At 37.4% G+C, this 14395-nt stretch overlaps 1 protein-coding gene and 1 long non-coding RNA gene across 2 annotated transcripts in view; one reads left to right on the top strand and one right to left on the bottom strand.

Annotated features, from left to right (window-relative positions):
- The window catches only part of LOC122347155 (phosphatidylinositol 3-kinase regulatory subunit gamma-like), a 127630-nt gene that overhangs the window by 68763 nt on the left and 44472 nt on the right, over window positions 1-14395 (bottom strand). The window contains 2 exon segments of the mRNA XM_043242273.1: window positions 8142-8219; window positions 8827-8922. Of these exon segments, the coding sequence (XP_043098208.1) occupies window positions 8142-8219; window positions 8827-8922 (174 nt within the window).
- The window catches only part of LOC122347156, a 34337-nt gene that overhangs the window by 4679 nt on the left and 15263 nt on the right, over window positions 1-14395 (top strand). The gene's annotated exons all lie outside the window — the stretch shown is intronic.

Below are 14395 nucleotides of genomic sequence, written 5' to 3'. Positions count from 1 at the left end.
GACAGTGGTGCCTTTTCTGCCTAAGGGAATTAGATTCACCATAATTCCATTTGCTACATTATCTCATCTTTCACTCAGCTGCACCATGCAGGCAACTCAGCGCACTCACAATGGTAAAAGCTGGGACTGTGTTGCATAAAAAAGGAACAGTTGTCAAAAAGTCATGGGCCTCTAAATCAAAAAGCACCCCTAAGTGTATTAATTCCATGGAGAACAGAGACGGAATTAGTGTGTGTTTGCTCTATAGATCTTAACCGGTCCTTCTAGTCAGGCGAAAGAAGGATTTGTCTTTTGCTTTATATTGCAGTTGTTTGGCCTGCTTTAAATAACGCTGAGATGTCTGCTGACATTCATTTGAGAGAGTCACACAGAACTCCAGGCTGGACTGCAATTTGCAAATCAGATTTTAGCAAGTTTTGCAAAGGACACGGAACTAGCTCAAGGTTCTGAAATTACAATATCATATTTTAAAAAAAGATAACTCATCTATAACTCATCTATAGATAGATAACACAAAACTCACTCAGTAAGCTTTAACTTGAATATGTTTTAAGCGGGTAAGATTTGCTTGGGTTTGGAGAGTGTAACTAATAATAATAATAATAATAATAAAAACTTATTTCATAACAGCCCTAACTTACTATAATTGCTGCTGATTGGCTTACCCAGTAATACTGTTTATAAGATCTCAATGACTTCTATAAAGATACCTTAAGCTTGGAAACTCGACAACATAAATAAAACTACTTTTTTACTTAATAACACTGAATGTGTGGCTTCACTGCCTTACATCTGAGAGAAACAAGGTTTTCAGAGAAAGTAATCAGATTTCTCACAGTGGGACTCACGGTCGGTGTGCGTATGCATGCAGAATGTTTGACTCGGCGCCGCATTGTGATTTTGTGTTTGAAGCTCCCACACCGTGACAGAAATGGATCTTGGATTTTTCCCTTTTTCTTTTTCTCCCCACTTGACTCGCTTGCATTTTCGCCCGCACATCAAAGTGTTTCCTGCATGGCTCAGGCGGCATACTGTGATCTCCTCATATGAACCAACATTTTTAAAACTGTGATCATGAATACCAAAAGGCACTCTGATACACTATCCATTTCCATTTTAGTGATCCAGACAGGATCTAGTTCAAGAAACCAAATTAAAATGCATTCTGTGGACCACAAAAGACGGTTTTTGTTCATATGTTCACACTATGAATATCAATTGTTTGGGTCCCAGCATTCTTAGGAGCTCCTTCAACACGTTTCAACTCTTTTAAATTCCATTCCACAGGTTTACCCCCCCAAAATCAATGCACAAAATGCAAAAATAGTCCACCGATGGGGCTACTAATAATACACCCTCAGAAGTGATAACTCCTATTCCCTTATGATATTCATGACACTTTTCCAGAATTACACACGCTTGGTGCCAGTCTGAAGCGGAAAAGTATGGAACGGCATACCTGACCCTGTCCAAGACGCTTTCTGGCTTCGCATGTGCACATAAAGCCACGCAAACACACTCACACCCTGTCAAAGTATTCTGTGGGTCAATCCACAAATTCATGCTCTACTAAGCCTACTTTAACCCTTAGTGTTGCTCTTTGGTCCATGTTCCGTGTTTACCCAGCACTACACTTGATCCCTCGCTTCAATTTCTCTGTCGCCTCCTCTATCTTCCTGTCACCAGCCACCCTCTGAAGCAACACAAGAGTCCCAGAGGCTTTTGTTTATGATATTTACGGGTGCAAACAGAGAAAGGCATTCAGACACCGGGCTCGCAGAGGACATGCACAGGGGCATTTAAGGCCCATGTGAATACAGAATACTTAAACAGTGTCACAGTTTATTTCAGGTGGGCCAGCTTTTTTAAAATATATATCTATTTTTGTATTTGGCAGATGTTTTTTTTCTTAAAGTACACTGAAAGCAAACTGTACGTTTCATTAGTGTATGCATTTGGGAACTCGTGACCTTGGGGTGGCGAGTACCGTGATCCGGTGTTTGGGCTACAGGAATGGTTATTAAAAACAAAACTGAATGCAAAGAATGTAAATTAATTACACTTTAATTTTAACCCTATAGTGGCCACTTTTACTAAAACATTATTAAACAGCTTTTTTCATATTTATATTTTTACTTTTTACATTCCTTAGACCTTAACCAAGCCTTAAACCTACCTATACCTTCAAACCTATCCCTAACCACCTCAATAGCAGAAAAAGGTTTGCAATACTATATGACCACAATTGTACTTATTTTTTGATGTTAGCACACTGCAGTTAAGGCCACTTAATATAAAGTGGGGCGATTCTTCTTTACAATGCTTGTACAAGTGCCTTCTCTGTTGATCTATTTTGACAGAAATCTCTGTCATTTTAGTGTTTTGTGAAAGGCTAGATGTGCTTTTGTGTGCCACCGGGAGGTGTGTGCTGTATGCTGGAGTGATGAGGAGGGCTGTTTCAGGGAGGGGAAAATAGCTTCAGAGATGACAGCCCTCATTCCTGTTTGACCGCAAGACCCACTGTGGACCCGGCCAGTAGGGCCATGTTCCTCCTAAAACTGAACTCATTCACCTCCTTCATTGTTCTGTGACCTGACTTAAAGACACCAAAACATCTAGCTGTCATGTCATGGGTGTAAAGATGCCATGAAATGTGGAATGATGCCCATAAATATACACATCTGGCACCAATGTAGATCCTGTAAACAAAGAGTGTGACAAAGACCTTATGAAAGTACTCTTCCCTGGAACACAAAAGGAAGTCTTTAGTGGAATGTCCGAGCTCCTCTGTTCAGTAATATGAAAGAGGGCTTTCAAGCTACAAAAAAGAAAAGTATTAGAAAATTGATTAATGCTCCATATTCTGAAGTCATGTGGCAGCTTTCTGGGAAGAATAGACTAAAATTGATGTTGCTATTCATTTAAAATATAGTGTTTATAATGTCGCTTAACAGCAATTTACAGTAAATGTACATTGTAAAGAAAAGTGCAACTTGGAAAATATTTAATCAAAGGAACAGTTAATCCAAAAAAAACCGCAATCTGCCCCACTTTTTATTAGGTGACCTTAACTACAATATACTTACATTTACATTTTAAGAATGTATACATGTTTTTATATTGTACATAAAAAATACCTGCATGTAATTACATATGTAATTCATTTCTGTAATTAAGTTTAAGTTTAATAACACTGTTGACCCATCCCTTACCTCAACCCACTCTTAAAACTACCCATACCACCTAACCTGTCCCTAACTTTACCCGTATCCCACCTACAGTATATAGCAGCAAAATTGTTTTGCAAGACAAAATAAACACAATTCGTACATTACACAAAATGTTTAAGTAGGTAATGACACCTAATATAAAGCGGGACCAATGATTATATTTAGAAAAATGTTTACAACCAATAAGTTTTGGACAAACAAATAAAAAAAATAAATCTCAAACTATCAGATTTTATGTTTTGGAATTACATGAGGGTAAGTAGACTGAATAAAAAAATGTGGGTGTCCCATGATAGACTATCACACAGGTTTTTGAAATCCATGATACTGGGTATATGCTGACAGACTCTGCATTTTTGGGTCCACTGTTTCTATAACTAAGCTGCGCCGTCTTTCATTCAGCTCTGTGCCGCAAAGTTTTTTTGTAGACAAATTTAGATACCACAATAACAGTCTTGCCCATTTTGTCAATATATACATATACGCTCACAAACGCTGATACAAGCAATGTGCAACAGTACAGTTCATGATGCCTGTGGCACGCCACTGTTTACCCTCTGGGATGGGACAGGACCGTGGTGAGCGTGCATTTGTGTACGTGCGAGCATGCATGTGCGATAGCAGAGAGAAGGTGATGAGTGTAAAAAATGCGGGGGAGATTGTCATGTAAACATCTTAGGCAATGAAAGCAAGGACAAGAAAAGCCAGCACACAGAAGAGGGACATGCAGAGACTAAAAGCAATCACAGACCTACAGAACTACAGCACCAAATACACTAGGCCTCATTATAAACCCAGCACAATAAAGGTCCCACTGATTAAAAAACTGTAATCTAATAAAGCAAAAAGATGGCAACTTTGCAAAAGAATCAATCATTATTATATACAATTACTCTACCTGGGCTGCTGATGAGAAAATGTGTTTTGGTCACAGATAATAGACAACTTGAAATAAAATTATTAAAATTGGACAAATGGAAAGAGACAAATAAACAGAACAGCAGAACAGAACAGCAAGAAAGCAAACACAAAGTATAAGGCAAGAAAGAAAAATGAAAAACAAAGCAGTGCATGAGAGACACTTGTATTATGTTATTCAATTTAAGCTGCTGTGAACTCAATGTAATTTACACTGGTTTGGCATTATGTGTCTCCATCCAATCAAGTGTGCGAGGAGGGCTTGAAAAGAGTTAGGGAGAGGAAATGAATGAAAATGGTCGAATAAAAAGGAGTTGTTCAGAAGAGGGGAGACATAAGAGAGAGTGAAAAGGCAGAGATGATGGCACTGCAGAGGAAGAAAGCTTTGCCAGTTATATAACATACTTGCTATTGAGTATATTAGGCTTAAAATAGGGCATAATATGTATCATTCCATATGTCTGTCTATCTATCTGTCTTTTTTTCTATCTACTGTCCATTTGTCCGTCTATTAATGAACTAAATCTTTCTAATTGTCTTATTTATAGAATTTATATATGCACACAGGATTTCTGCACAACAGAATGCATGTCCTGAAGGACTGTTTTAAAAAAACTAACCCTCTTTTAACTTCACACAGCATCTTAAAAGTGCAGCACTCATAGGAAGAGACACTAAAAATAAAGACTATGAAATGCATCACAACGGTCAAAAACACCCACATACCACATGTTTATATATATAAATAAAACTACATGAAAACAAGAATGCATAAACGGCCTCTAGCTCAGCGCAGGAATCGATCAGAACATCTCTGTCAGGAAACTTTAAAAGCCAAAAAGGCTGAACAAGGGAGGAGTCTGGCCACAAGTAAGTGTATGTGTGTGTATGTATGTGTGTGTGTGTGTGTGTGTGAAAGAGAGCAACTGAGGGATGACATCATTCTTAGTGATCAGTTCCAAGGCTGTATCTGCAGAAAAGAGGAGAAAGAGATGGACAGAACAGATGACATGGATGGATTATGCAGGTAGAGTGAGCGTAAACAAAACTAGAGAGGCCATTTTGCGAAAAGGTGAAATGCTGCTGAAAACACCGAAAATAATGGCTAATACAGCTCAAGTCTTCAAGAGTGAACGGTTATGGTTACGCTAAAGATGAATGTGCATGCTATGCATTACCCAAACATACCACGTAAAATTAATATGCACAAATCATTGCATCTCTGAGGTCTTTAAATGGCCCACGTTTACAGACAAGAAAAAACAGCATCAATTGCAATGAAAAACAATTATAACACCACCCACGAAATAAAGTGTTCCCTGGGGGCACTGAACCATCTCCCCTCAGAAATCTTTAGGACTTTAGGGCGTGTTAATCAAGTCTATCGCTAAAAGACTCCAATAAAACAAAGGGTGTAGAAGAGCTCAAGCGGCAGAAGCCTCTTCTGCCCAAGCTGACTGTAAAACGCTGGACTCTAATAGGTTATTGACTATTGCATATGAGACAGGATGACATCACTGGCAACCAATGGGAGAGCAGGAAGTGCGGAAGATGAGAAGAGTGTTTTTAATTTGTGTTTTGCTGAGCTCAGCTTCTCTCACGCAAGAAAAAGACGAGAAATGCGCCAATGATGAATGTCGGAATTAATAAACGGAAGGGAAGAGGTGCTTGTTGGCATGTTGTCGAGTGGGCATGGGTCAGCCACGCACTCCGTGAGCCTGTCACTGTATCCAGGGAGACCGGAATCGCTTTTCTTTTCTTGCCGACCGTGTATGTATGTGTGAGTTCACGCTAGTGTGCTTTTGCTGTACACCGAATGCATATTCATGCGCACATGCAAATGTTTGTCAATCCTCCTTGACCATCGGTTTGAATTTACTGCGTGTGCACTTGTCGATCTTCGATACACCTGATTGTGAGTCATCCCTCTCTCTGCTCCTCTCTACCTCCTACATGAAACCTTTCCTCTTGCGTTCTTTCTCGTTTTGCTAAAATATGTAACCCCTTGGCTAAAACGGCTTGCCATCTCCATGACAACACACTGTTGATCCACAAATCGCTGGTTGGTTAGCACAGGCTTTAGCTGGGTGACGTAATTTTGTCTCTGGTCTTCTGTGGCCACTGGACTTCACCACTTCTTGGCTGGGCTTTTAAATGGCAACCATGGTGCGTGTCTGCCAAAACACTTATGAGAGTGTATGCAATGGTGTGAGTATTTCCACACTGAGTAACTAACCTGTTATATAACTACAGGAAATGGGTGCTGGATACACTTTGCAACGTTTCACGGTTGGCTTAAAGGCATTCATACCACTCAAAGGTTAGACTTATGGTTAGATGTGAATGGGACTATTTAAACAAAAAAGGTTATGTAAAAATTAAAATATTAAAATAATATGCATATAATAAAGAGACATCAGATGCCATATATATATATATATATATATATATATATATATATATATATATATATATATATATATATGTGTGTGTGTGTGTGTGTGTGTGTGTGTGTGTGTGTGTGTGTGTGTGTGTGTCTGTCCTTGTAACGCATTCGATGTACTTTGTATTATAATAACAAAATGATGTATAATTACATGCAAGTAACCCTAAGCCAAGCCAAAGTAAGTGCAGGTAGTTAATTAATATTATTCAGTACATAAATGAATAATTACACTGAGAAAGGACACCTTAAAATCTGTAAGTTGCCCTTGTAACACAATATTGACCCAAAACACATACAAAAGAAGCTTTAAAAAGGAAATTTACTTTTGCAATGACCTAATCCAATCTAAATCTGTGTGACACGATAAGCAGCTGGACTGATAGGCTTGAAGAACGTTTCCAAACATACTGAAGGAGTGTTAAAAAAAACTAAACAAATCCATGCTGAAGGTCAACATGAAAAAAAAAGCTAACCTTTCCTACACCACTGTAAACTGGCCTTACCACATTGTCAGAGCATATTTATGTCAACCAGTCACAACCTGACAACATCTACCCTATACATATAGATCCTCAGTTCATAAGAGTGCTCATGTGTCAGAAGACATATTTCAGAATCTGAGCAGCAACTCGTGAAAGACCCTTTGCCCTTTCATGGATTTGTGCATGTGAGCATAAGTGTGCATATGTAATAATGAAAGTGACATGAACATGCCCAGGTTACTGCAGATGTGACATGACCAACTTGCAAAATTATTTATGTGGTTGTGATGCTTAAGTTGTTACAACTAAGGCTTTACCTGTGCACATGTCGTGCCCTACATACAAGATGTCAAGGGTTTTGCTGGACTACGACTATCTTCACTTCAGGGGCATAATAGATTTCTAACAATCCCTTGTTTAAACTGAAATAACAATTGTATGTGAACAACAGTGATATAAGGACTTTTCTCCTATGAGACATTCATGAACTACCTAATCATTTTAGTAGAGAGGAAGAGGCTGAGGTGTTTGTGAAATGTGTGTTTATTTGCTTCATCTAATCCAACAGTAGTACTGAGTTTTTTGGAAACAGCGTCTCCCAAAAAAAGTACGGAGCCAGAGCACTCCCTTGTGGTGCTAAATAAGAACTTCAGCTAAACTTTGCAAACTTTTTCAACGGCAGTGTCCTGGATTCACACTGCGGAACACTAGAAGTCACTCAACTGCTCAGAAAAGTTTAATTCTTGTTGTTTTTTCTCTTTATCTTTTCGTGTTTTTACATATTTCACAAGTAGCACTGTCATTCTTAATTTAGTTCCTCCGATCCACATACACACAACAGCAACATTTTGATCTCAGATTTGTCTGAATAAATTATATCCCATTCATTATACTTTTATCATTTATTTAAGACATTGAAGACTCCCATTTAATCAACTCAGGCAAACAGAAAATAATGGTTGTTTAAAAACTAGATACCCAGTATGGCGCACGGGGCTGAATATACTGAAATCAGAATGTGCAAAATAAACTACTTATGAAAAAATACAAGAGTTATAAACTTACCTGTTTCCAAAGCCTGCAATAATTCCGGGGATCCGGTGGAGGTCTGGCCAGACCGATACAGTATTTCATTCTCCCAGTCTTGAGCACAAAACAGAGGTCAAAGGTCAGGTCTATAATCTAAAACTATATCACGGTAACCAAAACTGTTTAGCAAATTGAACTGTTGGAGAGACAAGGTACATTTAAAACTCTTAAAAAAAGTACTGTGTTGGTACAAAAAGGTTAAGTAATGGTGTCAGATGGCAAAAACATTGCATTTTGATGTATGCACTACCTTCCAAAACGTTTGAGGTCAGTTTAATTCTGCTTTAATCATTATGTGACTAAATTTCATTTTCATTTCATTTTCAATATCTAAAAATTGAAAATAGTTATTTTAAAATGTAATTATGTTTTACAATACTATTTTTTTTACTGTATTTTTAATAAAATAAATGCAGCCTTGGTGAGACCACACATTATTATTATTACCAAGCAACAACAGAATGTTGTTTCTTTCGCATGTAATTAACTGATTCTAGAGATGAGTTTTTTTTCTGCTTGCAAAAACATATCTTTAATTTATGATGGAGGAAATATACAGCCGCACACTCAATATACCGTAATTTGTTACAAACATCATAGTTCACCAGTGTAAATGCAAGACTGGTGTCTGACTCTCTCTGAATACTTCAATTAGACTCACCCATTCTCTCTATAGCCTCCGTCAGCCTGAGCACCACGGCTGGGGTCTGGTCAGGCAGAGCGCACTGCTCTACAACATCTCCCTTTCCACAGGGGCCTGTCAGAGAAGGAGGGAGAGAGAGAGAGATGATGATGAGAAATCCCACTGGTGAGACCAAATTCCCTGATTAGGTGGCTGCCTGTAAACCCACATCTCATCTCTCCTTAGGGAACAGTCAGGTTGTCATATTCACACAAGCATGGTAGATATGTAACATAATACTCTAGTCTCAACCTCACAGACATTTAGGTTAATTAAATAGTCCGCATACCATTTAAAAGCCAGAATTAATCTAGTTTATTAAAATTAATCTAGTAGAGCTAAAGTAAGCAAAAAAAATTACCAGTTATATATTTAAAAATTAACATTACGGGACAGACAATTTAAAATTAACTTAAAAAGAGGACTTTTTTTCTTCTGTGGAATGCAAAGAAGATACTGAACAATGCTGGTAACCAAACAGTTTACATTTAATTCCATTGTAATTTTAGTCCATACAATGAAAGTCAATGTGAATCTAAACTGTTTAGTTACCAGCATTCTTCAAAATATCCTTTTTGAGTACCACAGAAGAAAAAAAAGTCATACACATTTGGAATTACATACGTAAGTAATGACAGAATTGTCATTTTTGGGTGGACTGTCCCTTTAAATATGGAAATTCAAAACATTTTGTCCGAATGGGTTTTTAAAATTCAGTATATGGTATGCCCTCCAGGTATGTCCTCCAGCAGAATGAAATACAGTGCATAATGTTTCATATGCATTATTGTCTCTACCCATCTCCACTGTCCTTCCACTGAGCACTGACCTTCTGCTGAGGTTCCAGTTGGGAAGTGTGCCCATATATCTCTATATGTGGCCACTTATAAGCGTTCAGACCACCAAAGGTAAAATCCTTGAGGTTGTCTGATTTTTAGTATTGACTTTTACTAATGTCAATGACACATTGTCCATATATGTGAAAAAGAGAAACAATATCCTTCACATGACACCCAGTCTATGTATGGAATGTCATACATGACCAGACAAGAGAGGTGAAGAGATCAACCATAATAATAATAATAATAAAAATTATATATATATATATATATATATATATATATATATATATATATATATATATATATATATATGTGTGTGTGTGTGTGTGTGTGTGTGTGTGTGTTTAAGTTTGGTTAGTAAGGTTAAAGTTTATTCATAAATATACTGTTGTCCATGGTTACTCATGTTCGTTTGAAATACATAATAGTAATTTATACTACTTATTACATTAAAAAAATTAATTAGTATTTGTAGAATTAACCAAGATTAATGCTGTAATTGAATCTTACTGTAAGGTTTAACCTTTTAAAGTTGAGGGTGATAAACAAATGTTGTGAAATGTAAAAATTTGCTAACTAAGAAAACATGATGAAGTGTTCCTTGCACACATGCAAATAAAGCCTAAAGGTCATGTCACAGTAATGCATCACCCTCGTAACTACATGGAATAAACATCATTTCATTTTGAGCCCAGATATTAATATTACTAACAAAAAAATTAACACATTTCTAATAACTTTTCATTTAAGTTGCTACACAGCAAACTTTTTTTTTTTTTTTTTTTTTACCTCTAATCAGAAAACTTTTATTGACATTTACAAACATTATTAAATTCGTTTCTATCAGTATGTGGTTCCATTTATACATCTGACTTGCAATATAGCGAGAAGTGTAGATTTTCTGCACCATTATGCGAAGCATAAGGTCCATGAAACTGTACTACTCTTGTAGTGTTGTTTACAGGCTTTTGTGAATTATCTTCAGTGACAACACTAATTAGCACTGATGTGCACCACCCGCTAATGTCTACACAGATACCAATGCTATCTCTCTTTTTTTTCTTTCTGTAATTAGGAAATGGCTGTTTATTTAACAGAATCTCACACACAGGCATCTGTTGACAGCAGGAAAAGTTTGCGTTCCCATGCACGGGTGTAATTGGAGCGCTAATCTGCACAGCAGTGGACCTTGTTGCACCCCGCTGTAATTTTCGCACGGGAGAATCACGCTACGAAGGGGCGATGCTTTTCCGGACCGTGCTGATTTGATGAACTATGATGAAGGTTTGACTCAAGTGTCATTTAGATCTGACAGGATGAGTCTAACCAGAAGCATCAGCCTCTGCAGCGCGGGAACTGATTAGGCCCATCGTTAATTTTGACTTTACCGTATGCAAATGTATAGGTTGCTGTGATACTGCTGTAGATGAAGCTACGGGAACAGGAATGGAGGAGATGACAGTGATTAAAAATAAAAAAAAAACCTGAAAGATTAATGAAAAGTTCCTCTGAGGCTTTGATGCAGGTGGCACAAAGACGGCGGAGGTTTGAGATTACACACGTTAACGGCGGAGCGCATTGGTATTCCAACAACACGCGGCGCATTTAATTGCTCCACATCCTGCTGGTTTCTCTATGGACCTCGACAAGTGACGCCTTATGAATGAGCAAACAGGTCAGAGCACGATGGGAGGAATCATAATTCTCTCTCTCACACATGCACACACACACTTTCTCTCCCTTGTTCCTTTTGTTTTGGAAGCCTCGCGTTCCTTAATTGTTGGCCAGCCAAGATTTATTAGACAGGAGATTAATGCGGAGCTGTGTGCAAACTATATCTTTCATTAAAGAGAAGCTAAAGATGTTATATTGTTAGTGATATTTTAACCTAGATGGTTAGTTGATGAATTATAGTATGTTAAACCTGTATCGTGGATTTCTATGGAAATTAGCCACAAAATGTGATCTGGTTTTAATGAATAAGTGACAAGGAATAATACAGTTTGTCTTAATTGAACACAACAGTGGAGGGTGGAAAGAGCGTGTGAATAAATGCGATTTGTTTAAGAAGATTATGTTTGTCTACTGATGTAAGCGAGATCAAATTTTGACAAATTCATGCAGAAATGCGTGTTAAATCTATCTGTATTATATAAACGATTGCTACAACATACTCAAAAGCACTGTGGAAAGCAAACGCACGAGGCATCGGGAAATCATTTCAGACCTGATCTGATTTGGTATTTTCCGATTGTTTTTTTAATGTGTTTCAAATGTCAGAACTGTGCCCTTTGATTTGCATCAGCGTGAACTTGTGTTTACATTTCTGGCACCACACATGTGCGCGAGGACGTCCAGGTTTATACGTGCGCGTGAAAGCGGTCACAGGTAGTTTGGCTTTGTGTAGAAGGCAGTGGGCAAATTTCCTTTCAATTGGAGTGCTACTGTGCGTTTGGTGCTTCGATTAACGTCACTGTCAGAAAACATCACTGAGGCAATTTCTCAAAACGTGAGGCACAAGCTGATGGGTGAGGGACAGCAAAGAACAGAGGAACAAGAGGAAAAGGACAGAGCATGGGAAAAGCGATACCGAGAATAGCACCACGACAACTAACACGTCGATGCTGTTGTTTCAATTTACATGCTACTTTCGAAGAACTGTTATTTTGTATGTACGATCCTAGTACTGCTCCATTTCTTGTTCAGTCATGTTCGGTAGTCCCTCCTACTGGGAAATCTCTTTGACTCACGTAGCTAGGATGCAAACCATCATATCGTTTCCTGGCCACTGTAAGATTCATAAGATTCATAGTTATAATTAATATTTTATATGAAAACTAATAATATTCAATAAAAACCAAATATTATTTAGCAAACTGTTTACACTTTTGTTTTATTATACTGCTGTTCGAAAGTTTATTAATGACACATTCTATTTGTCAAAAGCAAGAAGACATTGAAAATTTATAATAATGTCTCTATTTTTTTCCGCGAGCACCAAATCAGCATATTACACTGAAAAAAAAATAAAACGTACAAAAAAAAAATTAAGGTAAGTGGTTGCAAACAATAGTCAACTAAATGTGTTTATTTAAATATAGCTCAAATATACTGACAAATAATGGCTGCAAAAAACAACAACATTGCAATCACAGAAATAAATTATAAATATAAATATATGAAATAAATAGTTATTTTAAATTGTACTATTAATTCATAATATGTCTGCTTTTGCTGTATTTTTGATTAGTGCAGCCAAGTAAGCATAAGGGACTTCTGTAAAAATATTAAAAAAATATGCACAAAATTTATTTTTCAATTATCTAGAGAAAAGTTTTATAGAATTTCAGTTATCTGAAATTAATTATCATATTCATTGTAATTAATAATAATTATCAGCTTATCGTATCAGACAGAATTTCTACACATGGATGCACCTACACACACAGTAAATTAAACATCAATCTCCTTCTGATTGGCCGTGTTAGTGTCATGCCATGCAGCAGATTCACATTCAGAGCAAATAAACGAACTGTTTGTCGCTGGATTCTTGTCACATTTCGCCCACTGTTACATGCTTGCAAGCTTTTTTCCAGGTGCTATCCAGTTCAAACACGTGCTAATTAGCTTGCAGGTAACTTAAGACAATCAAAAGATCTGCAAAAAAAAAAAGAAAGAACAAAGCAAACGAAACATGGCACTGTTGGTAAAGGGCCTCTAGGGGATATACATCTCCACTTAATATCTATTGTTGATCCCATTAGTGGCGTTTATGAGTGTAAAGAAGGAGACTATGTTAAACTGCGGGGGTGTCGCTGTCATCGTACGAAGCGTGTGTGAGCCCGTCCTAGCTGCTCTGTGAGAACACACCAGCCTATCAGATCTTATCCGTTTTCTATTAAGAGGACAGAAAGCAATTTCTAGGGTTTTCATTGCACTGTGTGTTTGTGTGTGTGTGTGTGTGTGTGTTTTAACGAGCTTTGGCCACAATGACAGGGAATTACTGAATGGATCAGCACTTCTGCACAAAGCCATTAAGTGTCCAAAGTCAGGGGTCAGCCAGCTGAAAATGTGGGAAACACAACATGTAAGTCTTTATGAACAAACATATTCTCTTACGCCTGGCTTCCCATAAATTAAAATAAATCTTCCTTTAAATTTTCTGACTTGCCTAAGCAAATTCAGGACATTGTCAGCACCATTTACTAAATTTCTGCGCACATTAACTATTACAATAATTGTATTTTATTGGCTCATTCCCTTTAAGGGTGCTATACTGTGACCTGCTCTTTCATTATCTTGAGTCCACCTCACACAGAGCAATATATTGCAGTGAACACTAGGGGGTGCCACACTAGCCACAGTGTTTCACGAGGCAGATATATGAGCCTTTGTGTGCTGCAGAAGCGACTAAAGTGTGTGGGACCGAACCGAACGCTTTGAAAGACAAAGGAACGGTGAGAGCCACTTCTTACATAAGATTCTGGGAATATATAAAATGTGAAATAGAACAAATGCTCAGTCTGAACCTTAGATGTACAGCGTGTTCACAAATTTGGTTTTCATACTCTTAATGCCAAAATTATGATTTGTCCTTTGTAATGATCCCCTTTCAGTGTTGGTATTATAACTAAAACTAAATGTATTCAAAATGAATTTCAGTAATTTAAATAAAGATAAAATAAAATTTGCTAAATAAAATGTAA

The sequence above is a fragment of the Puntigrus tetrazona genome, chromosome 6, assembly GCF_018831695.1.
Source record: "Puntigrus tetrazona isolate hp1 chromosome 6, ASM1883169v1, whole genome shotgun sequence".
In the NCBI taxonomy this organism is placed as follows: Eukaryota; Metazoa; Chordata; class Actinopteri; order Cypriniformes; family Cyprinidae; genus Puntigrus; species Puntigrus tetrazona.
Note: the sequence above shows the minus strand (reverse complement) of the source record. Positions and strands in the feature narration are given on the sequence as shown.